General features: G+C 44.2%; 1 protein-coding gene and 1 long non-coding RNA gene across 6 annotated transcripts in view; one reads left to right on the top strand and one right to left on the bottom strand.

The window, feature by feature from the left end:
* Window positions 1-12860, bottom strand: part of CCDC88C (coiled-coil domain containing 88C) — a 129871-nt gene extending 117011 nt beyond the window's left edge. For 3 of the 4 annotated variants that reach the window (XM_067547077.1, XM_067547079.1, XM_067547080.1), the window contains exons 1-2: window positions 12345-12860; window positions 10757-10857 (exon numbers count right to left, since the gene is read on the bottom strand). In XM_067547077.1, coding sequence (XP_067403178.1) covers window positions 10757-10857; window positions 12345-12404 — 161 coding nt within the window. In that variant the 5' untranslated portion in view covers window positions 12405-12860. Of the gene's footprint in view, window positions 1-10756; window positions 10858-11676; window positions 11811-12344 lie in introns of those variants that run through there. The other variant, XM_067547078.1, reaches the window with a different exon arrangement.
* Window positions 12861-13074: 214 nt separating this feature from the next.
* On the top strand, window positions 13075-15026 carry LOC137152476 (uncharacterized). 2 transcript variants are annotated; one of them, XR_010919525.1, is made up of 3 exons: window positions 13075-13154; window positions 13907-14123; window positions 14899-15026. It is a non-coding gene; the product is annotated as an uncharacterized lncRNA (long non-coding RNA). The 2 variants fall into 2 exon arrangements; XR_010919526.1 differs by lacking the exon at window positions 13075-13154 and adding an exon at window positions 13193-13317.
* Window positions 15027-26863: the final 11837 nt, after the last annotated feature.

Here is a 26863-nt window from a genome sequence, read left to right as displayed (position 1 = left end):
TTACTGCAAACAGGCTTAGGGTCTGAGCTCTTTAGATGGTGGGTTTTGTCTTTTCTGGTGTTGTTTTGAACAAATAAATCAGTATATACTACCCAGATTTCAAATCTCAGACATTTGATAGAATGAGAATTTTTTTTAACCTTTTTGTTTGTTTCTATATTTTCTGTCTTGTCTAACTAGATTTAAGTCCTGTCTTATATTTTAGGAGTGTTCAGTGTCTAGCACAATGGAGTCCAGATCCTAACTGGTGCTTCTAGGAAGAGATATAAAGATGTGTGCATGTGCAAGAGAAATCAACTAAATCAGAGGTGGAAGGGCTGGGATTAGGAGGCTAGAACTTTTCTTTCAAAGGAGGTGGATACAACTGAACCACAAGGGTGAACTGAAATAACTGTTTTGAAGTAAAAAAAAAGCCCCAAATGATTAATGGAATTTGTATGCAAGTTATAAACATCAATGCATCATAAAAGGATCTGAAAAACTTGGGATCAGCCAAACCCCTAGTTCAGCTGACACCTAACCAACATAAGAACCTGCATCCAGGGCTCCGCTTTGGCCGTTAATCAAGCCATTGACAACTCTTCCAGAGGAAACACTGAATTTGGGTGTTGACAGGTGAATTAAAGGGGAACTGATATATTATGTGACTACTTGTCAAACTTTACACAAGTATCTTAAGCAATTAAGAGTTGTTTTGTGTTTTTAAGCACAAGCATCACAATTCATATTTGCATTGAACATGGGTGATATGTGTAGACATCACAGAGTGTCTCTCCCACTGAAGAGATGGTCTAAGTGCTGCACTGCTATTAGATTCGATATCTGTATGCATGTGCAGCTGTGTTTTTAAATGCACTGAAGTACATAGGGGGAAATTTTGCCACTGGCATAAATGGGCAAGACTCCTCTTTACGCATTCTTACAGAAGCAGTGAATGTGTCACACTGACTGCGGTTTTAATGCACAAGCTAAGAAAAACACAGGTCTTCAGTATATAATGCCATACTTTCAGCTTTACTTGAACATCCTCATTTTTGTTGATGTATGTGCCCTGAGATTAATTTGCCCTTGTAACTGAAACCGGTGTTCAGATACTATGGTGATGGGGTCATCCAAGCACCTTGTTAGGAGGATCAGACAGCTGTGCAGCTGCACAAGACATGCAAAATCAGTAAGCGGAACCTGGGTTAGGCCTCTCCAGGTCCTTGTTAGACCAGCCTGTATGGGGAACTCTCTAGATACTGGAAGAGAGTCTGATTCTGACAGATGCTGGATGTTAGCATTTGTGAACAAAGTCATTACAATACACAGGGAAGCTAACGGGGAAGAAGCAAACAGTAAAGACAAGTTGGCCAAATGGAAGGGGTAGTTCAAAGCTCTCCAGGTTCCATGTGAACCAATCCATTCTTGCACTATAGAACGTGCTGCCGCCCAAAACTAGTGTCCATTAGTCCAAAATCTCGAGTCAGGAAGAGGAGATGCAGGCTTTGGCTGTTGTGTTTGGCATCTGCTGCTATACTTTAACAAAGGAAAAAATATTTTTTATGGTTGCTTCTCTCACAAATCTATCAATGGGATGTACTAGGAATGATGATGGGGCTGGAAAATAAGCTGACTATAAAAGTTTGATTAATAAAAAAACCCACAAGAAGAAAATACACCCAACCAACTGCATAAACACAACTGCCCATTGCAAAGAACTGATGTTTCTTTGGAATATTGACAGATAGGGCAGTTTTAGGCCCAGGGTGAGATTTTCAAAAGCACCTCAGTGACTCAAGAGCACAAGTTCCATGGACTTTTACTGGTACTTTTGCTCCTAAGTCATTTGGACATCTTTGAAAAAAAGATCCACACACACCCGCCCCAGAAACCGCAAACACACACCCATACACCTGCTTGACATTACACACACTAGTAGCCACACTGAAATCATTGGGGCTATTCACATGCACTACTGTTTGCAGGATCAGGGCCAGAGGAACAAACTTCTTAAACTGCCACTTTGACATTCAATGACAATAATCAGTTTGCCCAGGGCAGCCTTTATCATCATTGACCATGGGGCTTGTTGATCTGGCTGTGGAACCAAGCTGGAGTAAACGGTGCTATTCAAGTGGTTCCATCCTCTCCTCTCTGAGGTGGAGGCCAAGTGCTTTCTTGAAAATAAAATATAGTCTGAACATTATGTTACAGGTGTTTGAAGAAACTGCATAAGGGAGCAGGTTTATTTAATGTCAGAAAGGGGCACATCATGCAATGCCCTGAAAGCTCACAGCTGCTAGTCAGCATACAGACCACAGTCGTGTACAGTTTGTTGCCCAATATGAGAGAGTGGGGTAAGAAGTGAGAGCATATATACAGCAACTTTATAAGGTTCCTAAACAGCATGGGATCTTTTGCAGAGGTGAGGTAAACCGCTGCTTTCCTTGAAACAGAAATGCTCCTTAACTTCTCAACTTGTCGCCAGAGAAGCACTTTATGAAATTTTAATGTTCACTCTACAACAAATTCAGATACTGATACTGCAGATGTACACGTGCAATAGGAGATGGGTAAGATATGGGAGTCATGGCAAATTGCTCTTTGAGACAATGGCTGTTTCCTGAAAAGCAGATAATCTTACAGGTCCCGGTTTGCTTGCTTTTACATGATTCTGCAACCTGAAGGTGTTTTGACCTACTTGGTACTTGGATGAGCACCTACCTACGAATAGGCATCCAAGTTTTTGGATGCAAGAAAAACTGACACTTCATTATAATATTTTTAAAATACGCTTTTAAAAACACGTTTTCTATAGTTGATCTTCAGTCTAGTGTGAGTGGGCAGCATAACACAAAGGGGATGGATTGGATTGCTGTTGCTGCTATCTCTAAATCACTCACCAGAATTAAAAATCCACTTGCCCAAGACTAGTTGGGATATGGAAAGTGTGAATGGGTTGAGTGGTGTCAGGGAGCAGAGACAGTGGCATACTGATGTGGGGGATGGGAGAGGGCCAGGCAAATTCCCCGGGGCGCCAGCCCAGGGAGGAGGGCCAGCCAGGCCATCATGACTTGCAGGAGGTGGGGTGTGGTGCAGGAGGCTCTGAGGAGCAGCTGGCCGGAGCACAGGGGCGGGGGGGAAGGGGGAGCAGGGAGCTGTGGGTGACCAGGAGGAGGAACTTCCCTCCCCCTTCCCCCACTATCCTCTGGCCGGGGAGCGAGGCCCCCAGCCCAGAACTGGTGCCGGATCTGATTGGGCTGTGGAGCTGGAGTGGGCGCTATGCGGCAGGTAAGAGCGAGGGGGTGGCAGCAGCGCCGGGCCAGAGCCAGGGGAGCTGCTGCCATGAGAGCCAGAAAGTCCCCAGGGCACAGGAGGAGGAAAGTAGCGTGTCTGCTTGCAGGTACAGACCCCTCCTTCCCCGGGACAGCACTGTCTGGTGGGAGCCAGGGACCCCTCCTGCCTGCATGGGGGGGCAGAGCGCATGAGATGGGGGGCACAAATGCAATCGTTGGCCCCCGGGCGCAGGAGACTCACGGTACGCCACTGCATTGGGATGGTTGACTTCTACACCTACAGCAACACAGGGACAGTCACTCCTTTAAGACGTTAGAAAGACAGAGGCAGAGTGGTCAAGGGGCCATTGCTGTATCTTTAGGACAAGAGGCAGCAGAGTGGCATCAGCCCCACTTCTCTTTAACTGGGGGAAAACCAGAAGTGAGTCTGTAAATGGATGGCTGCATATGGGCACATGCAGTACGAGTTGGAAGATGTGGGTCTGGGGAGTAAGAGGAGGGATGATATGGGAGAGGAAGATAAATAAAAACGAAACAGAAGATACCAGAAATCTAGGGGAGAAACAAAAGAACAGAACTCAGTGCAAGGAGAAAGACAAGAAGCTACTCAAAAACAACACAGAAAAGAGTACAACTCAATCTATAATAGCAAAGAACAGGCAGAGCAAAGTCAGGGAGGGGAAACAGGAGCCAACAAAAGTACAGGAGACTGGGTAAGCTGTACAATAAGCAGCAAGCTTCACATTTACAGGAATATCTTCTTCCTTAATTAAACTGAGGCAAAGAATCTCAAACTGTGGCCTAGGGAAATCATACTGGCCCCCCGCCTTGTTTCTAGCTTTTAAACTCCAATCATTCCCAGCTCTGCCACTGGCCTGCTGGGCAACTTTGAGCGAGTCACTGACCCTCTCTGTGCCTCAGTTTCCCCAGTTGTAAAATAGGGATACAATACTGACCTCCCTTTGTAAAGTGTTTTAAGTACTCTGGATGAAAAGATCTATATAAGAGCTAGGTATTATTAAATTGTATTAAAAGAAGCTACAAATATATCATACTTTGCATAATATCCTTATTAGTTTTCTGTGTAATCAATCGAAAAGAGGGGGTGATAGCTCACAAGAATCTCTGTATTAAATATGTCCCCCAACGATGAATGAGTTTGAGGCCCCTGAACTGAATCTCATGAGTCCCTCGATATTCGGCATTTTCCTTAAAGCCCCTGCTGCATATGAATACACGAGAATCTTAACTTTCATTTCTAAACAATAAGGATGTTTCTAGCCCTCATGACTGCAGAGAAAAACATGAGTTGAGTGTAACCCGAAGTTAAAAAACAGGAGCAAATAAAAGGTCTGCAAAATTATTAATTAATTTTTAAAATCTCATGATTTTGAAGCCTATCTTGATTTTTTTGAGGAAGGAGTGAGTCTTGATTTTTGAATGCTTTGAGGTGCTAATTCTGGGTAACTGCTTAAAACTCATCAGAGAGCCTGCCATCAGTTAAAAGAGATCATGAACCATGGGAAAGGATGTTTTGTTTTTTTTAAGTTCAAAATGACAGGCCTTGCTTGAGTAATTGGTGGCAAATAAGTATTACAAATAAGTGGGGAGACCTCAAATAGAGCCAGGGAATTATCAAGTATCAGAGTTAATCCAACATACTAGGTGTCACTAGCATTCTACTACCCCTGGGCTGATTGCGTCCGAGATAAAAGTTAGTTTGGGAAGAACTATCCCAAAGTCCCAATCTCCTGCACTGTTTTGCCTGCTCTTTATTCCTAGAAGTAATTCACTAACAGAAAACAAACAAAGAGAGGACTTTGTTTAGTCTAATTGCCCCATGAGTCAACTATCAACTTCCTCTTCTTTTATATCTAATGGGCTAAATCCAACGAGGGTAGGATTGGGTTCTGAACTGCCTGATAGATCACATTTGAATATTTATTTTTACAATCTAACACAATACTAAAGATATGCTTCCAAATAACATAACCTTCAAGCATACATGGCTGCTTGCTGCTTCCATTATTATATTGGCTACTCCCATCACATGTACTGAGATCACTGAAGACAAGTTGATGATATTATAAATCATGACAATTGCAATAAAAATTCAAATATTATAGACTCAGACTATAAGGTCAGAAGGGACCATTATGATCATCTAGTCTGACCTCCTGCACAATGCAGGCCACAAAACATGACCCACCCACTCCTGTAATAGATCCCTAACCTATGACTGAGTTATTGAAGTCCTCAAATAATGATTTAAAGATGTCAAGGTTCAGAGAATCCACCAGCAAGTGATCCATGCTCCATGCTGCAGAGGAAGAGAAAAAACCCCCAGGACCTATGCCAAACTGTCCTGGGGGAAAATTCCTTCCCGATCCCAAATATGGCAATCAGTTAAACCCTGAGCATATGGGCAAGACTCACCAGCCAGACACCCAGAAAGAATTCTCTGTAGTAACTCAGAACCCACCTCATCTAACATCCCATCACAGGCCATTGGGCATATTTAATACTAGTAGTCAAAGATCAGTCAATTGTCAAATTAAGCTGTCCCATCATACCACCCCTCCATAAACATATCAAGCTCAGACTTGAAGCCAGCTAAGTTTCTTGCCCCCACCGCTCCCCTTGGAAGGCTGTTCCAGATCTTCACTCCCCTGATGGTTAGAAATCTTCATCTAATTTCAAGTCTAAACTTCCTAATGGCCAGTTTATATCCATTTGTTCTTGTATTTATTACACAGAATTTCCATTTAGGAGTTGTAAAAAGTTGTTTTTCCAGGTTTATTCCTATCAGATATTTATGTTTGTTTACCTAATGCTCCAGTCTAGGTGTGTAACCCGTTGTTTAAGAAGCCAATACACAAACATTTAGGGCTTCTTGTGTATATACATCCACCATTTCCCAATAAAAACACTAACATAAGAAGTTAAGGCTTTAAGCAGCAAATATTTCTTTACACTAACAGATATTGCTGCCACAATGCAATCACCGTGCTAAAGGTGATCAGTTCAGCTTTGTGTCACCACAGGTATGTCTATACTGACAGCGGCAAAGTCACTGCCGCCAGATTGACCTTTCTGGATCAACTGAGCGGTCAGTGAAGACCCGCTCAATCGATCCAGAAGTCGACGCTGTTAAACCACCCCCTCAAGTGGCATAGCGTTGTGTCAACAGGAATCAGCGCAGTGCAGTGAAGACGCCGTGCAAAAGGGAAGCACAGCAGTCCACAGGAGTTATGCAAGCTATGCAGAGTAGCTTGCGTAACTCCCATCGACTGACGCCAAAACTCCAGGTAAGTGTAGACCAGGCCCATGTGTCAGTTTCATACCAGGAAGTGACACACAGCTGTCTGCAGCAGAGTCTGAATAACTTTGAAACGTGGCTATAGAACAGTGTATTAATTTGATACAAATGCACCCTCAAGAAATCCAGAACCTCTAGTCGCTTGTACTCCTACTGCAGTTTCACTATGGCTAGCTGCAGTATTTTACTGCCCCACTAAAGAATATTGTATCATTTGTTTATAAGGGATTTTATTTACAGATATGCACCTATGCCATATCCATGCTTAGGTCTGGGTTTACTATTCCAGAGTATAGAAGAATGAGAGACCATCAACCACAATAAGACTTATTCTGTTTAGCAGTATATAAAATTGTTATGACATAGTTGGCCACTGGATAGTTGGCCACTGTCTGGCTCAATATGTAACTATCACGTGCATGAGTGTATAAGGAGGCCTATCATCCCTCCTTTCACAGTTTTAATGTGCCTGAGGAACACAGGCTCTGTTCACATCTCATGTCCTTCTGAACTCAAGCTGTCTAAAAAGGACAGGGTGACACAGCAGAGCCATTGGCCAGCCCTCACTCCCCCTCCTCCATTTCACACAGCCAGCAGACCTGGACAGGAAAACAGAAGACCAGCTCGCTGCACCTCCCTCCGAGGTGGTGGTGCAGTTGCCATGCCGATCTGACTGAGCTATCCAAAATGCCTCCTGGGGGTTCTGGCTGCAGCACAGCTGTCCTGCACCCACTCCAACATGCCAGATGGTGCATTGGGCATAATCCAGCCTACTGTATTTAGAAATCACAGGCCTGATTGTCTGAATGGAGCCTGCTCAGCACCTCACACATTCAAAGCCCTATGTTTTGCTAGCAATCAAAGCTCACCAAATTTAACCATGCCACTTAACAGAGTCACTGGATTCCTTTCAGCAATGATTTGACATTAAACCCCACTTGACAAGGGAACAGAAATAATGAAACACCTACAGCACCAGCCCTACAGCTTGAAACAAAGTTTTGTTCGGGGTGGATTTTTAAATACAAATACCAGCTTCACCTGCTTCCATTTAGAGACATCTCTTTTGCTGCAGCTAAACAATGAGGGTTTCAATCACATCGGACTGTAAAAAAAATCCAAACCTAAAACTCAAACTGGCATTTAGGTGTGAAGTCATATGCCTGTGCTGTTTGTGTTCAAACAGCTTTGCCAACAGGATATTCCTCAGGCTAAACAATTTTGAGTAGCACTGACAAGAAGAACACCTGATGGATCAGACAGTTGTCTAATAAAAGGATGCCAGGTCTTTACTACACTCCACCCTCTGTGTGCGTTCAAAGCGCCAACATTATCTTAACATGGCACATAATATACTATCAGATTGACCAAGGACCTGACAAGTAGAGTTTCAGCAATAAAGGTTCTTGAGACAGGCATTTAAAGTCAACCTTACATGGAACCTGAGGAACTGATGAGTGAGCATTTCTAAAACATTTGTTTTTCTATTCTGAAAGCTTTGTGGGGCAGAAACACATTTAGAAAGGCTCTCCTGATTTACAGGCGAGCAGTAACTGCATTGCAAATTCTAAAGGTTGGTTAAGAAAGAGTGAAGGTCATGGACAACAGCTCTCCACAGCACCTTGCTGGGTTGCGTGTACATAAATACAGCAGTGCTGGTTCCTTAGTTAAATAATCTCAGGCTCTTAATAAAAAAGTTTCCATTTCTTTGATCCCAAGACACCATCAGAAGCACTGCCAAAGCTGCCTAAAAAAGGGAAAAGAAAGCCCTGTCTGCTTGTGTTTAATCTAATGGGAGTGTCTTAGTGCTTTTCAAGGGTGCTGCTGGCAGTGCTGTCTTTTGGATGAGACATAAGACTAAGCTCTTAAACGCTTATGGTCATTAAAGATCTCATGGCACTTTTCACCAGAATACGGTATTCTGATCAAACACCAACTAGTATAATTACAGTCAGTCAACCTGAAGCCCTACCTTTCTGCAATTTCAATTGGATTTGATTGTTCACTCCTTGCCCCAAAACGCTGTTAAATTGCTGTATGCGGTAGAACAGTTATGTTCCTCCCTAGAGGAGGATGCATTTCAGTGGTTGATGAGGTGATACAATAGAGTATTTATATTAAAATATATATATAATTTTAGCCAATAAAGCACTTTGGGATTCATTATTATGAGGCACAATGACCTCCTAGAGTTCTATAACTAAAAAATAAACTCCCCCCCTCCAAAAAACACAAAAAACCAAAAACACTCAGTTGCTCATATTTCTTGTTGTAAACAGACACCAAGATAGCACTGTTTTTATTTTGGTTTTTAAACTATACTCTCTTTGGATAAGCCAGGCCTGATAAAAAATTTCCCAACAGTGCCCATAAATTAGTTAATGCTGTTAGCCTAGTTAGTTAATTCCTTCGCAGCCTCTCTACAGCTATAGCATTTTACTTGTCTGGCATGGAGATGTACTTTAGGGAAAGATGGGCATGAAGTAAAACCCCCTTCCACCTCTAGACACTGAGAAAGTTCACATCTGGATTTAAATATTGATGCCTGGAGCTCTGACATTAGAAATGCTATGTAAAGAATGGTTCTTCCATGAAAAATGACTCTGAAATGTGGTCTTTATGGAACCAGATTCATAGTCCCAATAAGATTTTAATACTGTTTGTTTGGTTTTTTTAACTTCAGTTAACACTGCAGAAACAATACACCTCAGGGGGAGTGAGCTGGATTCTATTTTGGCTCATGTTACTTGTTAGCTAAATTTCATTTACAGAATCTTTATTATTGGTAATGCACAAACCAGAAATGACTCAGTTTGCTTTGCAGATGGCATGTGGAGCTGGCTATTGACAGACACAGGACACTGGACTAGATATCTTGGGATAAGATGACAGACTCAATACACTATCTTTGCAAAGTCACTTTTCAGAAAATACTTGCACAGTAAGCTCCCAGTGATAAGTTAATCATCTACGGCAGGATTTTCAAATGTGCTCAGGATTGGCCTAAGTCTGCATCCATTAAAGTCTATGGTAAAACGCCCATCTGCTTCTTTCAAAGGGAGCAGAATTAGGCCCACATTAAGTGCTTTTGAAATTCCCACCTTTAAAAGGCAAATCAAAAACTTTTCCACAAACTCTTTACCTGAAATATGTTCATGTTTAAAGGCGAATACAAAATTCATATGAAACAGAATCTGCATATGATAAATTCAGCAACAGGAAAGGATGTGGTCAAAACTAGGTTAATGCAGAAAGTTTTTACTAAGAGCTCACTTAAATTGAAGAAAAAACCCCAGAGCAATCTTAATTTAACTGTTTTCTATTTCAGATTAAACTATTTATACATTTCTTAGTTCTAGCTGTAGCCATGATAAATACCTCACCCAAATGAAAATGCATTTTACTGAACTACATGAGCAATGTGAAACCTTTTATTTGAACATAGATACTTCAGCCTTTTTACTTAAGCATTACCCACTGTCTACAGAAAAGTTTCATGTAAGAATGTCATTCATGTCATTTCCCTGAAATGTGCCATCCCAGGGAGACACACAAACAATTTTAAAAAATTGCCCTCATACCTTCATTAAGTCAATTTTAAAACCTGGGCCAAATTCAAATTCTGGAAATAAAAGCACCACCACCCACCCACACAACTTCTTGAGGTCCCTTCTAGTCCTATGATTCTATAAACCTGGGGGAAAATACTGCAAAAGATTTCCTTCTTGCCATGCACCTGTTTTCATAGGTGCTGGAACTACAGGGTGCGGGGGAGGGGAGACTGCCACACCCTCTGGTTTGAAGTGGTTCCATTATATACAGGGTTTATAGTTTGGTTCAATTGCTCTTAGAACCCCCCCCCTCCCCCCCGCCCTTATAAAAATTGTTCCAGCACCCCTGCCTGTTTCCCAATCAGCTCTCTATCAATTATACAGAAGACTGAACTGCTTTAATGACTGTCAAACAACAGTAACATACACTTCACTTTCAAGAGGAAGACATTTCATTCACCAATACTGATGCAATTTGCAGATCAGGAAACTGAAGTGTCTATTCAAGAGTATTGATTTCCAATATACATAAGTCAACAATTTACAGTAATTTAAGTTTGGATCTTGTAACACAAGCGGTTTTCCTTATCCTGTAAAAGCTTACTTACATTTGCAACATGATTTTGTTCAGAAAGACACCATCTACCAGATCCATATACATAGTCAATTTGTCATCATTTTCATTCCCTAATGGTCCAAATGTCTTCACCTGTCAGAAAAAACAGCAGATACTTTAATAATCCATCTGAATTTATTTATATATTTTTTAAATAACCTAAATTTGCACACATTCCAACTCTCATTAGAAACCACATCCAACCCCACACCTGACAAAGCAACTACATACTTTGTAGTTAAACAATCCCTGTACAGCATCCAAACATAAAAGGCTCATCTGCGAATAGGCCTTCTGACATAAGGGGAGGTAACCAGCCCTGCGGTAAACCCATGGATTTCAAGAGTGCTGAAGCTGTTTACACCAGAATGGAGTTTAAATCAAGATGAGATGTTTTTTCTAAAAGATCTGCTCTAGGAATTATTTTGGAAAACTTCTATGGCCTGTGTTATACAGTAGATCAGACCAGATGATCACAAGAGTCCCTTTTGACCTTGGAATTTATTAATTTGACTCAAACTTCTTTACACCCGTTTTCCCTACCTAAACATTTTTTTCTTCCCCTAGCAAGAACTATCACGTGTCATAAAAATAAAGGACAGTGGCTATTTAGAGATTCTCACCACCAATAGGGACAAATATTTTGGGATTAGGGTGCCCAGGCCTCTTTGATAACATGGTCCATGTTTAAATTAAGATTGAGACAGATTCCCAGGTGATGGCAGATGTCAAACTCATAGAAAGAAAGCTCCCTGCTCTCACTGCACCAAAGCAAGATTTACACAGTTCAGGCTCCTTTCCCATCCCCCATTTCAAAGGTGGGTTCTGACTCTCTGCATTTCAGACCCACATGGTCCTTTTTCAGATTTCCTGAACGTTTCATGGCTCAACTACTAATGGCTCAACTTTTACCTACGGTTCATGTGACAATCCTGTCCTGGAAGGTATTTTTGCTTTGGGCCTAGCATTCAAACATCCGAACAGCAGGTACGTGGCAAAATAACTGGAGTCCTGTTTGCAAGACGGTCCCCACTCCCTCGGCAGTCAAAGTCCCTTTTCTTCTCCGCACCTATTGTTAGCAGCACCTAAACCAACCGAGTTGCAAGGGGAACAACCCGCCAGCGCGGAGAGAGAAAAGCTTGTTTTTGTTTTGCAGACAGATCGCTAGGAGAGCCCCTGGCTCCTGGTCCCAGTCACTTGCGGCAGCTTTATTTAAAGTTGGGAAAAGAAAAGAAGAAAAAAGAGCTACTTTGTAACTGCACGATTCCTAGAGACAGGATTTTTGTTTCGTTTTTTAATTTAAAAATAACCAGGACCCATAACCCTGTTCCCCTGCCAGCCGCAAGCCGGGATAATAATTCAGCCTGGCAAAGAGATCTCGGCATTAAGTTGCTTTTCCAAATCAAAAAGAAAAGCACGGCTCCAAAGTAGCATTGGTTTGTGCGCGTGACGTAAACCTGCCCCCAGCACCTCGGGGTACGCGACCAGGTGCTCCAGGAGGTGGGGGGATGGGGGGGGAAGCAGCCCCCTGCCCCCGCACACGCTTTCAAGAGCCTGCAGCGCTGAGGCTCCCAACTTACCCAGGTCACCAAAGGGCTCTGCAGAAAGAGCTCCAGGAGCTCGGAAATGGTCACATCCATGTTCCCAGGGCGCCGCGGGGCTTGGCTGGCTCACAAAGGCGGGCAGCGTGGGACGGGCTCGCTCACTCGGGAGACAAAGGCGAGGAGCCCATGTTCCGCGGCTCCGGCGCCCGGGAGGAGTTGCCTAGCAGAGGAACAATGCGAGGTCCATCCCTCCGCCCCTCGGGGCACACGGTGCGCGCCCGGGGCCGCTACTTTCCTCCGGCTGCGAGTCCACTTCCAAGGCTGCCCTGCCAGCGCTCAGCCCCCCCACCCCACCAGCAGCAGCGGGCCGGTCCCTCCTCCGCCCCCGCACCGGCTTGCTAGTCGCTCCGCGAGCAGGCTGGGCGAGTCCCTCAGAGAAGCGCCCACCGCAGACTCACTCCGCGGCGGCTGCAGGTTACTTGACGCGGTTCCTTAGGCGGGCGGGCGCGCAGGGGCAAGGGAGCCGATCCCAGGGAGCGCACGCGCCTCGCTGCATAGTCAGCGGCGGGGCAGCAGCGGGCGGGGAAGTTGGGTGTGAACAGTAAGAAAAGGAAAAAAAAAAAATGCACGGCCCGGAAACTCCCCTGAGCGCGAGAGAGGCCAGGCAGCGGCTCCGCGGCTACCTGTAGCAGCTCAGCCCCCCCGCAATTAGACAGGGGGTGGGAGAGGTAACAAGGCGCTCTGACAGGCATCGCCGGCTGCAAATGGCAGGCTGGGGGGAAGGACTGAGACTGACCAATGGGAGTTGCCCCTGGCCTAACTTTGATGTCAGCGCGGCTGTGGACGGTAAGTGTGGCTCGGTGGAGCGAACTCACCCGAAGGGGCGGCGAAGTGATGGGCGCGCGCAGGCCCGGCCTGGTGCTGGCGGCGGTTGTGGCGCGTGGTGGCCGGGTTTGCCAGGGCCCCCGGGGGGGGGGGGAAGAACCAGGGCTGCTGGCAGCTCCTGGCGGTGGGTGATACCAGCGGGGAGCGTGCCTGCAGCTGGCCCCCAGTGTGTTCCCCGGTCACCAACCCACGCGCCCTCTCCTAAGGAAGTGCACACAGGTGCTCGGGCCGAAGGTGGGGGCAGCAAACCCCGTCTGAGTTGTAGAGCACGGCACAGAGCGGGGCTGAAGGGTGCCAAGCCGAGAGACACTGAAGGAAAGCGAAAGGGGGGAGGAGGCTGAAAATCCTCCTTTGACCTACAGGATGTTTTTCTTCGATGCTGGTGGCCATGGCGAGCCTGCCTCTTGTGTTTAAACATCAACTCATGCCCAAGGCTGCCCAGAACAGAGGGAGGGGGCTGGTTAGAAAGAGGAGCTAAATCTTTCCCTTTAACCTTGGAGCCCTGCTCATTTGAACTGCAGCGGGAGCGGATAACTGGAGTCACAGGAAGCACTTTCAGCAGTTACCTCTTGCCTTCAGTTCCATGTTCTCTGTTTTTCAGGGTGCCCTGTTTATTGTCTTTGACTTTTCCTCCAGCCCTTCACGCAGGATGTGGAAGCCGAGTATTTATCTGAGCCATTTATGGTGTTGTTTCTCGCTCTTCTAAATTCTAGTGGCTTCATGCATCCCTGCGCCTGTTCTTTCATAAGCGGCCAAACCTGTAGTACTTCTGGTTTGAATTGGAAGAGGAGCTTGATGGAGTGTTGATCCGCAGACAGTAGGGGCTGGAAGACGCTTAGTCTGAGTAACTGAACCATTGAACCTCTGCAGACCTCCACAACTAGTCATTTCTGAAGACAGATCTCCAAACAGCAGGGCTAAAGCCAACAGGTGGGATGGGGACTTCTAGTGGTGTTTTCAGCAGTACCCAAATTAGCTACAAGTTAATTATCAGAGAGATCAGCACTTTTGTTTGTCCCCATGTAAACAACCATAACTGTACGGTTTTTTGTTATTCATCCACTCAGCTAAAATTCCCTTGGGGGAGAAGGGGGACTACAGAAAATCAGATTAGGTTCCTTGCTACTGCAAAATGCAATAGAATAGGAAAAACATGAGATGATGAAAGGCTGGTTTCAGAAACTCAGTGGAGAATTATGGTTTCTCTGTGAGGTCCCAAAATTAGGGTACACTGTCTCATACACCTCCCTACTATTGTAGTCACAGAGGCTGAAGGGTAGGAAGAACAATCATGTGGTTAAGACATGGGGTTGGGACTCTGGAGCATCATTTCTAATTTTGCTGCAGACTTCTTGCGTGACTTTAGGAAAGTCACACTCTCTCTGTGCCTCAGTTTCTCCATGTGTAAGAGCCTAATCCAAAACCCCTAGAAGTCAGTGAAAAGATTCCAATTGAATTCAGTGGGCTTTAGATCAGACCCTAAATGGGGCTACTGCTACTTACTACCTGACAAAGGAATAGTGCACGCAGTTAACATTTATAAAAAGTGCTTTAAGATCCTCCAGCTTGAAGGTGCAAAGTATTATAAAATTAATGGCTAGCCTTTGAAGAAGCATAATGAATGCTTGGAAAGCTACTGGGATGTGTTTAGTGGGCTAGAACAAAAGAAACCCAGTGGTGCTTTAAAATGTATTGCATGTCACAGATACTGAAGGACAGCAAGAAACTGAAGAGGGAAAAGGAGAAATATTGATGCAGTCAGGCGAGTGAGAAGCATAAACTACTGGATGTCTCTATTTTTTAAATAAATACAAAATCAAGTGGTTAATCCTGGTTACGCTTTGCTAGTTGTATTCTTTAACACTTACACAACATTTGACAGTAGTAAATATTTTGTATTGGGATATGGATGCCAACATATAGTCTTGGCAAAAGAAGGTGGGAATTATTTTCTTTCAGACAGAATTCAGCTTATTTGAGCTATAAAAAAATTCTAGATAATTTCACATGCTGCATGATATTCTTATCACATTCAACAAATTGTGGATAGGCATTTTGATATGTTAAATTTGCATCTTGATAGTTACAATATTCTCAGAGTTGAAATGAAACCCTCGTATGCAAGGTACTAGCATCTAGCTGTAGTTTGCTACATTTGTTTTTCACATATGTAGTACATAATTTACCCTGTTGAATCAGCTTCCCCATCACTGACTTTACTGGTACATCTGATCATTTTATTGTTTAGACTCTAAGCTCTCTGGATCAGAGACCATTTTTATTTTTGGGTATTATAGAGGGGTCAAGCACATTGGCAGCAGTAAACAAATAGGACAGAATGCCTTGAACAAGGTGGGGGAATATCAGTTGATTTGAGCAACATAGTTGTAGAGTTTGTGAAAGTCTACTGGTAAATGGTAACAGTCACTGTTAATTGTAGTGTCTTGTTCATGTAATTTAATTTGGGTTTTAATGACATTGTCAAAATCCACGGTGGTGCATAATTATAGACAGATGAGTAGAATCCTCTTCTCCCTGGGAGCCAGTTTCTTGCCCTCAGTGAGAAAAAGATTAGCCCCATGTATGTGACTGGGAGATTTTTCTAACAGGACAGGAGGAAAGAAAACATTCTCCCTAAGTTGAAAAGAGTTGCTGAGACAATGTGGGATTGATCAGACTCACTCATCTGTCATTTAAAGACCAGGCAAACTAAGTGGAAGATCACTTCCTGTTTGTACAACCTCTGCTCTGTCTACTTCATTAAATCAGCCCAGCTGGAGAATGTTTATCTATCCTTCATCACTGTAAGAAGTGTAGTGTTGTTGCAAATCAAGATGGGCTCAAACCTCAGTTCAGATCTGCATTTGGACTTCTGCATAATTCAGGGCTCTTCCTATTTAGGGGGTTTGTTAGTAGAGACACACTTGTAAAATTTGGACCCTCAAACTTGTAGATTGCTAAATTACAACAATGCATAACTCTTGGATGCTGGCAAACTTGGTCTATTTGAATTGTCACTTGCCTACATCCCAGTATATGTGCTTCTGTAGCTTTCCTGAGAAAAGTGGAGCACCAGTAACTGAACAGTAAAAGAAAAAGGCAGAAAACAGTGGGCCACATACCCATCAGTGTGCCTTATTCAGTATCTCAGGCATCTATGAGCCTGACCCTGAGAAAATATGGAGAAAAAGGCAGAGTAGGAATGATTAACAGTTTTTCTACAAGTTTTAGAGAGGGGGACTGTTGCAATTTAACTTCTTGTAACTTGTGATCTTCCATACTATTGACTGATATGTTCCTCCACTTATTGGTGAAGTAATGTTCTCTAGAGGCTAGAGCAGGGGACCAGTGATTAGGAAGATCTAATTAGCTAAAGCATAGGGCCAGGAGTCAGGAAGCTTGGATTTTATTTTCAGTTCTGCTACCGACCCACTATGGAATCTTGGAGCAAGTCATTTAACCTCTCTAAGCCCTAACTTCCCCATCTATACAATGGGCATAATTACCCACTTTTGTAAAGTGGTGTGAGATCCTCATCTGAAAGGCACTATGCAAGTATCAACATATCATAACTTCCCTCTGTTCTCCGAGAATCCTAACTAGAGCAGTCTGTCTCTCTCAAGATAGGATTTGGGCATTAGGAATGTGGGATAATTGACGGACTGTGGAGACAGGATCATAATAGATCACAAATTATAAAATGAGTGTGCTGATCTAATGGCTCCAAGGGGATAAAAGCCTGATCCTGTGAGGTGCTGAGCACCTCAGCTCCCACTGCGTTCAGTGGGAAATCAGAGTACTCTGCATCTCAGGGAAAGTTGTTGGCCCCTCACAGCAGCAGACAATATGGGTGAAGTCTTGGGCCATGTCTATACTGATGAAGGCAAATTCGCCGCCGCCAGATTGATCTTTCTGGATCGATTGAGCAGTCAGTGTAGATCCACTCAATCGATCAGGAGGTAGACGCTGGTAAACCTCCCCCTCAAGTAGCATAGCGCTGCGTCGATGGGAACAGCACAGTGTAGACAACGCGCAGAAGGGAAGCACAGCAGTCGGTGAGTTACACAAGCTACTCTGCGTAGTTTGCGTAACTCCTGTCGATTGCTACCGAATCTCCAGGTAAGTATAGGCCAGGTCTTGGCCTCAGTGAAATTAGTAGCAAAACTAATTCCTATTAAGTTCAACCGGCCAAGATTTCACCCCATGATTTTCACTTCTCTGTATAAGGAGATGGGTTCCATCTAGTGGATACAGGAAGACATAGCATGCTTGACTTAATGTCAAATAACCAAATTAGCTATGCTGAATTCAAGATAAAAACCTGTGGGCAGTGCAAGTTTCAGATAAAAAAACCAAATCATTATAATGGATTATATAATATATATTATAATATAATTGAAAAATGGATGCACTTTGAAAATGTGATATGAAAATAAAAGGTAACATGAGCTTCCATTCCTCTCCCCCCTCACACCTACTTTTTAAACAAATTATTACTCTAGTACTCTAAAGTGAGCTAGGTGTTTTAAAACCACTTAAGAAAGGCACTTAGAGTTTACAGAAATAAAAAGATGAGGGATTGAGAGAGAGGGTTGGGATGAGTCTTGTGGGCCCATGACTTGGAAAGTTTGTTGCTTTCCAACCTCCACCTCCTATCCTGGAATCATGATCTTCAGGGTGGGGTCCTCAAGAACACTCAGTGATGGCTTAACTCTGCTCCTATTAAAGTCAAGGATAAAATTCCCATTGACTTTGATGGGAGCAAAAATTAGATCACACTCCCAGTGCACAAAGATAGTCTGGGGAATAGAGACTCCCTCTGCTTTTAGAGTCCTTGGTCCAGTGTGACTTTTTTTCCTTGTCCTCTCCCTTGATGATTCTGTCCCATGTTTTCAATGCAGCTCTCACCCAGACACATAAGGCTTTCCTATATTTACTCCCTACCTGCTGGTTGCCATAGTAATCAGCCCACTTTCCCCCATCCTGTCTCACCAAAGCAAGAGTTGGCTTGCCGCACCTACCCACCTACCAAGAATTAAGTTCTTGTCTCTGTATAAACAACTGACTGGGGTATGGTGCTACTGATGTCACAAAGCCAGTGAAATAAATGTTGATGTATTTATGTGAGTGTGTTCCAATCTAGGTATAAGCATGAGTGTGTATGGATAACTGCACTCCTTTGCTCAAATCAGTAAGGAAAATACCGTGCACATTTGTATTACGTGCCATTTGTATTATGTGGTTTTTCTAGTGGTTTGTAACATTCATTTCTAAACCGTTTTTGGTCATGATTTGGCAAAGTGCTCATTTCTCTCCATTACAAATGCTAAACTTCAGCTTCTAAACAAAAAACTTAGTTACCAGAGCACCAAAACAATGTCTTTAAAGCAGCTAAGAGAATACAAGCCACTAAAAATAGGCCATAATTATTAACGCCTCTATTTATTATTATTGCACACATTTCTATTGCACAATCATCCAGTAGCTAGGTGACAGAACTTCAAACTACAGAAAGAAAAAATCCTAAATCCAAGCATTTTCAAATGTTCTTTTATGCTGACTGTACACAGCATGATTCACCTCTCTCAAGCTGTCCCCTGGCAACAGCTATAAGCATCAACAAAGCTACACCATTCATGTGTTGTCTGAAGTGTAAGGTCCTGAGCCATGGGAATAGCAGAATGTACAAGATTACAATACAGGACAGCTAAAGTGATGGTAATGAAAGTAGGTTTTCCATTTCTGTCTGCCTAGGAGTGTCATTAAGAAACTTGCTTGTAAATATGATTCTACTGCTCACAACCAAGATTTTTAGCAATGAAGGCAATTTATTTTAGACTAGTGTGAAAAGAGCTGCTAGAGCAGCATTGACAGGAGAATCCCCATATCTTGCTATCCAGTGCCCACAGCAATTTTTTACTACTGTTTTTTAATCTTTTTACAAACTTGAAACTCTCTTTCCATAGCATGTCCGTTGGCTCAGCCCTATGACACCATTAAACGTTGACCAACTACTGTTCCCTGTAAAAATCTAGGGGATTAATGCCTTTTGTTTTTGGAAACTTAATTTCAAATCTGGTTGTGGGCAAAAATGAACTGTTTATTTTTGCCTGTTTATTGCTGTCTAGCACGGGGGTTTTTAAAGATTCATTGCATGAATTATATTTTAATAGGTAGATACTCATGTTCCAATTCACAACTTCATGAATGGTCATCACACTCATTTGTAATCACATAATTCCCCTGAGGCAATGGCAACAATTGCTTAAATGGAAAAGTGACACTTGGGAAGAATACAATGTATGTTAGTCATGTTTAATGTAATTTAACAGCTGGAAAAAAGGAGAAGCCAGTTCTGTGTGACCAGCAGACACAGACCACAGTTAGGGAAATTCTGACCTAGTGGATGCTTTTCTGGATTACCCAAACACCTAACAACTGGCAGTTTCCATTCAGGGTGTCCAGGAAAGGTACCTTAGTGGGGTTGTTGGATCAGGAAGAGCTGCATTGGCAGAACTGGTTGTGGAAGTTTAGGCACTGCCTCTCTGCAGCTAGTTAGCACACCCTTCTATGAGCTTTCTGACCTAGCATTTTCCTTTCCATTGTAGAGCAGTTTCAGATAGATTGTACCTCAGGACATCTGAAGAATTTTGGGACAAGGCTCAGACTACCTCTGTGAAACTGTTACATTTAAGTCAGTCTCCTCTGAATGGGATTATTAAAATAATGGGGATGGAAGAGACTAGTTAGAATATTCAGATGATTTCATGCCATTGCTAGATTGTTCCTTACAGTGCATTCTGTAGGGGCCAAAGCTTGTTCCCCTCTTCACCATAAGCATAGTAGGCCCTAAATGTCACAAAACCATCACAGTTCTACTGTGCAGGGAGATCTAACAGAAAGGTTTTAACAGTCTGCAACCACTGAGAAGAAAGTGCATAACCTTAGGGTCCATGACTGAGAAATTTCTTACCTGATCATTTTCTGTTAGCAGACTCTCTCATCATTCTTCATTAATGGATTAATAATCGCTCTGTGGATTGACTGCAACAGCCAATATTGTTGCTGGAAGCTCCAGGATGAAGCCCCACCGTGCAGCTGAGAGCACCACAAGATTTCTTCCACAGCTGCAGAAACACTTCAGCAGCTGATTATCAGCATTAAGACAACTTGATATAATGAATCAATTAACCTTGAGACTTAGACATCTAATTGTCTTCCTTCAGATACAAATTTCAAATTGAGATCTATCATTTACCAGACTATCAGGATGGGTTGAATGAGGAGAAAAGTTACCAAGAGAAAGAAAATTATCAGGTAAGAAATATTTCTTTCTGTTGTGCGGCTTCTCTCCTCATTCATCACTAATGGGAAGTAGGGAGCAGTGACATCACAGAAGTAGTGGGTGAAAAGATAAGCAGAATTGTAATGGGTATAGCAGAATAATAGGCAGTAATAAAAGTTTTCCCCATATAATGCAAGGATTATGTGGGAACCAACTTAGTAGCACCTTTCTACTGAAGGAGGCCTCTACAGCGAAATGGAAACCTAGTCTCAGATGAGGCTTGTACATTTTTTTCCAGTGCCAGTAGGGGCTTCTGTGACTAGCATTCCCAGATGCATAACATGCAGAATTTATATATCTTGCCTGCTGCAACTCTGATGCCCTAAAGCCTTGGCATTTTGGGTAGAATGAGATGAGCGGGGTGCTATTGGTATGTGAACTCCATATGCTTGAGATACATCTATAGAACATTAGGAATGCCCATTTATGACACAACTTGCCAAAGGAGTGCTAAGGGTTAGAACAAAATGAGGGGAGAACTGTTTCCTAGGAATTACGGAAAGGGAAATTTACCTTGAACAAAAAGGTTTCTGGAGCTATAAGAATGACTTTTTCCTCATGACAATAATAGTGTGGGTCTTGTAAAAATAGTTGATCTAACTCCAAAATCTGCCTTTCAGAGGTAATGGCAACTAAAAAGGCCAGCCACAGGTTTGTCTAACTTGTCATTCTGGTTAATCTTGGCATCTGAAGATACTCAAATGAAGCGTCTGATGTGCCTCTTTATGAAACATTAATAGGGCTGGTACCCACATTTCTAATGATCCTTTGTTGTAAGACTCCAATCAGCCATTCTGAGGAATTGTAATGTAGCTGAATTCACCAGTACTTTGTGATTATTATTATACTTGTATTGCAATAGCATCTAGAGATCAGGGCCCCACTGTGCTGCGCAATGCACAAACAAAGAGGCAGTCCCTGAAAAGAGCTTTCTGTTTCCCCAGGCATAAAAGTGTGAGTCTGACCAGATCAATGAATGTCATTTCTAGTTGTGGTCTCTCTGGCTGCCAAAATGTATCAGGGTGGCTAATGGTGAATCTATTCTGAACTACACTTCTTTTCTGATGGCCAGGCTGTTGAGTGTAAGTATTCGGGATCTTGATGGAGCTCCTGCTAAAGGACATCTGGTCTTTTCTGCAGATGCAACATGGGTTTCTTGGTTAAGCAGGCTTTCCTTCTATATGAAAAAAATATTTGCTCTGAATGGCTGTAATGAGTCTTTGAAATGGCAGAGTCTCTCTCTTCATTCTTATGGCCTATGGGGTCTTTTGGAAGGAAGTTTCCTTCCAAAGGTGTGACACACTTTCAATGGTGGAGCTACTGCTGCACCAACCTTAGGCTCCCAAGAGTTATGAAATTTCTTTTTATATAACATTTTAGTTTAAATGTGGTTTTAAGCAGAAGTCCTCTTTTGGATCTGATGTTCTCAAAGGAGGTTTCTATGGGAAATAGTGTACTGAATAATGCTTGTATACTAGATCTACTAAGTAGGAGACTACTACTCCTATCAGCTCCCTCCCCACTGTACATCCCCTTCCTCCAAGCTAGGGAAGAGGAAAAGGGCCTGAAGTTGGAAGTGGCTGGGCTCTACTGGGGAGTGGTGGCTAGCCAGGAACTGCAGAGAAGTTTGGATGCAGAAGCTGTCTGGCAAATGAAAAGGTGCATAGAAACTGGATGCAGAAAGGGTTCCTCAGGAACTGAATGCAGGGCCATGTGTGAAACAGGTTGAAACTGCTGCACATTACACCTGGGTGCAGGTTTGTCTGGGTCTCATAGGAGAGCAGCAGAAGGAACAGCTGGGCAGGAAGCAAGTGCAGAGGAATCCCAATGAGACACACTGAGACTGGCCTGAAAACCCACAAGCTCATATTTGCTAGCAACTAGACTGGAGAAGGCACCCCAGGCCCTGGGCCTGAAGGCCCCCAAATCTCGATTGGACTAACACAAGGACCCAAATATTTATCACCATTGGTAACTTTAAACTATAACTGTTTAAGCCTCCACATTTAGGGTATTTGCAAACTTTCCCTTTCCTGCCAGCCCTAGTAAAATATACTTTCCCTTAGCCAGGTGCCTAAGGCCTGGTCTGCACTAGGAAATTAGGTTTGTATAACATCACTCAGGGATGTGAAAAATCCACAGCCCTGAGCAGCGTGGTTAAGCCGACCTAAGCCCTGTTGTAGACAGCAATAGGTTGATGGGAGAATTCTCCTGGCGTAGGTACCCCACCTCAACAACAGGAGAAGCCCTCCTGTTGGCATAGGTAGCCTCTTCACTGAAGCACTATAACAGCACAGCTGTAGCAGTTTATGAGTAGATAAGCCCTGAGCGGCTACGGATCCCACCAGCAGTAGCACCTACAAGGCCTAGCTACACACAGTGATTCACACTAGCTAGCACACACAGTGGTTGACCTCAAGTCATGGTACACCTGATATGCTACAGGCCTCCTGGGAGGTTGCTGTGCTCCATTACTGAGGAGCCCAATACTTAAAGGAAAAGAAAGATATTTTGTTAGAGAGTTCCTTGCCAGCCATTGGCTGCCTGTCCTGGAAAAGTCCTGCTGGTTTTTGTTTTGTATGGTGGGTGGGTAGGTTTTGGTTGTTCATGTGGTACGTCCCCTGGCTGTTTATGGGGGGGGGGGGGGGGTAGTACACTATTCATTCTGGCATGGAACCCACCCACATGATGGAAGGTACTGCTACACGTACCTCAATTGTGGGAGTAGATTGCTAGGTGTCCCCAGGAGCCTGGAAGGCTGCCTGGCTGGCTAGCACAGAAGTAACTATTGTAGGAGTGACCGAACACCACGCTGGGCTCTGCTCAGTAAATCAAGATCATTTTGAACATGTGGATTTCTTTCTTACCTTCTGAAATCCCATGAAAGTGCAGCTTCAGGGGGAGTGAAATCCTCATTGTGACCCTGGCAAATCAGGTGCCAGCTTATGCCAAGGTCCCCATCCCTCAACTGAATGTTGACAAATACATATCTGGAACCAGGCTGGGTCAGTTGAGTGTTACAATTAAAATAGGTATTGCAATGATAAAAATGTGCTTAGTGTTTAGATCAGTGGTTCTCAGACTTTTGTATTGGTGACCCCTTTCACACAGCAAGCCTCTGAGTGCGACTCCCTTGCCCTGTGGGCTTCCCACTCCCCCTTCTCCCCTGGCCCCTATGGGCTCCCCACTAACCGCTGCACTGTGCCCTCTTCACCCCTAACCCCAGCATCCCCCCCGGGGAAACAAACTGCATGCAGAGCGACTGGTATTGCTGCTTGATCTCAGCTCAAAAGCTGCTCCACCACACCCCCCTAGGGAACTGTGGGGGATGGAGGGGAGCAAGAAGCAAAGCCAGGGCTCCCTGCATCCAGATCACTTTCCCCACCTGGGCTGTGTAAAGGGAGGGCAGAGAGCAGCAGCTCCTGCTGCTTGTCTCACAGCACTGCCTCGGTAGGAAAAATGACCTGGATACAGGGAGCCCTGGCCTTGCTTCTCACTCCCCACCCCACCACAACCCCCAGCAGGGGGGGTGGGGGTGGAGGAACATTGGGGGAGGGGGTTTGAGCAGTATCTGTGTGTCACCACTTGCCCCCTCTTCTAATGTTCCTCTGCCAGGAAGAAGCAAGGAAGCTCACAGCCCCACAGGTGGCCAGGGTCAGGGCTTATAGCTCATGACCCCCACATAACCACATCACGTCCCCCAATTTGAAACCTAATGGCTTAGACTTTATTGAATGATTGTAAGTTGCTGCATGCATTAATCTCACTTACAGTATCTGTATCTCATATTGTAAGGTAATATTTGAGCAGTTGCGTTGAAAGCATCAGTAACTGTATAAATCACCAGACAGAAGAGAAGCATTAACTAGTGTGAAATACTTATCTCCAACAGGTGTTATGACCTGCCAGACACACAAGGTCACTCAACATGACAAAACTTTTATCATCTGATCTTCTGCAAAAGATAGTGTTGCTTGCTTGCTCCCTCCCTCCCTTCTTCCCTCCACCCCCTAGCCCCCAAGATGAAGAGATGTACAAGTGAATTCCTCCCACCAGCTAAGTTGGCAACTCAAAGCAGATGGGGATGGGTGGAAAGGAATATAAAGCCCTAACAAGGAGGAACTGTATCTCTGTGCTGCTTGGACTCTCAAGGGCAAGGTATTTTAGGCATAAGCAAGCGATCCTTCATGTTTAGCCTGGGTTAGCTATTAAGGACATATAGAGCTTGATTATTAGAAGTTTCTACTACTTCTTGAAAGTTAAGGTTGGAGCTCATTTGTTTCTCTATATGCTTACCTGCTTTAACCTTGTAAATAATGCTCATTTCCTTTTCCTAATAATAAATGTTTACCTAGTTCATTATAGGGTTGGCCAATCATTATCTTTAGTGTGAGACCTAAGGTGCAATTGAGCTGGGGTAAATGACTGGGCCTTCGGGACTGGCAGTAACCTGAATATTGCTGTGATTTCTGGTGCAAGAGACAAGCCACACAAAATAAGCTCTCCGGGGTGGCAAGACAGGTCAAAGTAAGCAAGGGGACTGACTGTGATGCCATGCTAAGGCTCTTACAGTGCCCGAGGAGTTTACACTTGATAATTGATTGGTGAAATCGAAGTACAGAACTCTCAACCAGTCTGGGGCTTCTGCCATTTCCTAGCAGTCTGCCCTGAGGTTGGTGCCCATGCTCTTGAGCCGGGGCAGGGGACAGCTTGATACTCATATTTGCTGATCTGATCAGACCCTGCCTGACGGGCTCCTCAGGCTTTAATGTGGAGCCAATCTGTGGAGTGGGCAGAGAGACCTTTTCCCGCCTTTCAGACTCTGAGTCCCTGTCCCTGGCAGAGCAGGGATTTATGACTGACGCTCAGAAGGCACAATTCCTATTCCGCTGCTGCCTGACAGTTACCTCGTCCCTAGGAACCGTGCCGATCTGGCACTCTGCCATGAGGCTGCAGCCTGTGGCAGGGCTGCACAGGAGGAAGAGGGCCCTGCAAGGCTGTTTAGGAGAAAAACACCCAGCAAACACTCCTTCGAGGGGGGCTGGGCGGCTTGGCTGGGAGAGATGGTGTTTAGCAGCCGATTTTCACCCCACTCGTTCGTTAACAATATTAATTATTACCTTGTGAAGGCAAAGCTAGCTTTTGCCTTTTCGGGAACCAGACTCACCCCTGCATAGCTTGAGAACCCCTGAATTCATAATGGAAAGAATAGGAGCCAAGGACCCAATTCAGGAGTGGATTTTGGACCCTTTGAGCCCAGGTCTGATGTAGGACTTACCCTTGGAGCTGGCCAAGTGGCTTCCTCCTTGTCCATAGACTCTCCCTCTGAAAACTCCGACTCAGGCTTTTCTGCATTGGAGTCTCAGCTCCTTGCGGCAGGGTGGGGACCCAAACTGCCAGCCCATCTCTGAGCTCTGTCCCTTGGCAGTACGAGGGACTGCTGGTTGGGAACAGTCAGGGCATTCTTCTCCCTCTGTCGAGCCTGTAAACCCCTCCTCACATAGGAAGCATCCCTTTGCTGTATCCCCGAGTTTGCAGAACAGCTCTGCCCTGCCTGAGTAGGGGCAAAGGAATCCCAGAGAGTAGGTGCTTCAGCAGCAGATCTGGGTGATTAAAACCACTACTATGTTATTTACCAGATACTGTGGGGAGAGGGGGAAGATAGATATGACTAGTTTTTGTACAGTAATTAAAAATATAAAACAAAATGGGCAAAACTAAACTGCCAACCTGTTCCACCACCAGAGGCAGAAAATAGGATGGACCGAGCTGAAGGTTGGGGCTCCGTGACTAATGAAGACAATAGCTCTGCAACAAAATGCCAATTTAGGGGTGCGCCCTGGTGGCAACTCACGAGCTGTCCTACCTGTTGGAAAGCAGGACATTCTGGGAGCTGCTCACTGTGTATTGTGACTGCTTTCCTTTGCTAGGTCATTAGGAGACACTGACCCATGTATCTCTTCTTCAACCTGGGGCTGATGCTCCAAAGTTAGTCTGAAAATTCCTCCCCAGAGGACCTGGCAGCAAAGAGGCAGGCTAGGCAGCCTACATACTGACTTCCCTCATCCTTGCCCAAAGCAGTCTTTGATGAAGTTGAGGCAAACAGGGCTAAATGCAAACACGGGGGAGGCAGCAAAACCTGCTTTTAATAGGCACCGAGTATGTATTGCCCTGCTTCCAAGCTCTGCTGGTCAGCAAAGCACATACAGACATGAAGTTTATCCCTGAACACTTCTTGAAGAGGAACCTTGTAGGAAGCATAAAAAGTTCCCAGAGTAAACCAGCACATATTCCATGCTGCTCCCACTTACCTCAAATCAAATCC

This window comes from Emydura macquarii, unplaced genomic scaffold (assembly GCF_026122565.2).
Source record: "Emydura macquarii macquarii isolate MOO-44397 ecotype Brisbane River unplaced genomic scaffold, CSIRO-AGI_Emac_v2 contig_1229, whole genome shotgun sequence".
Lineage (NCBI taxonomy): Eukaryota > Metazoa > Chordata > Testudines > Chelidae > Emydura > Emydura macquarii.
This window is presented reverse-complemented; position numbering and strand designations above follow the sequence as displayed.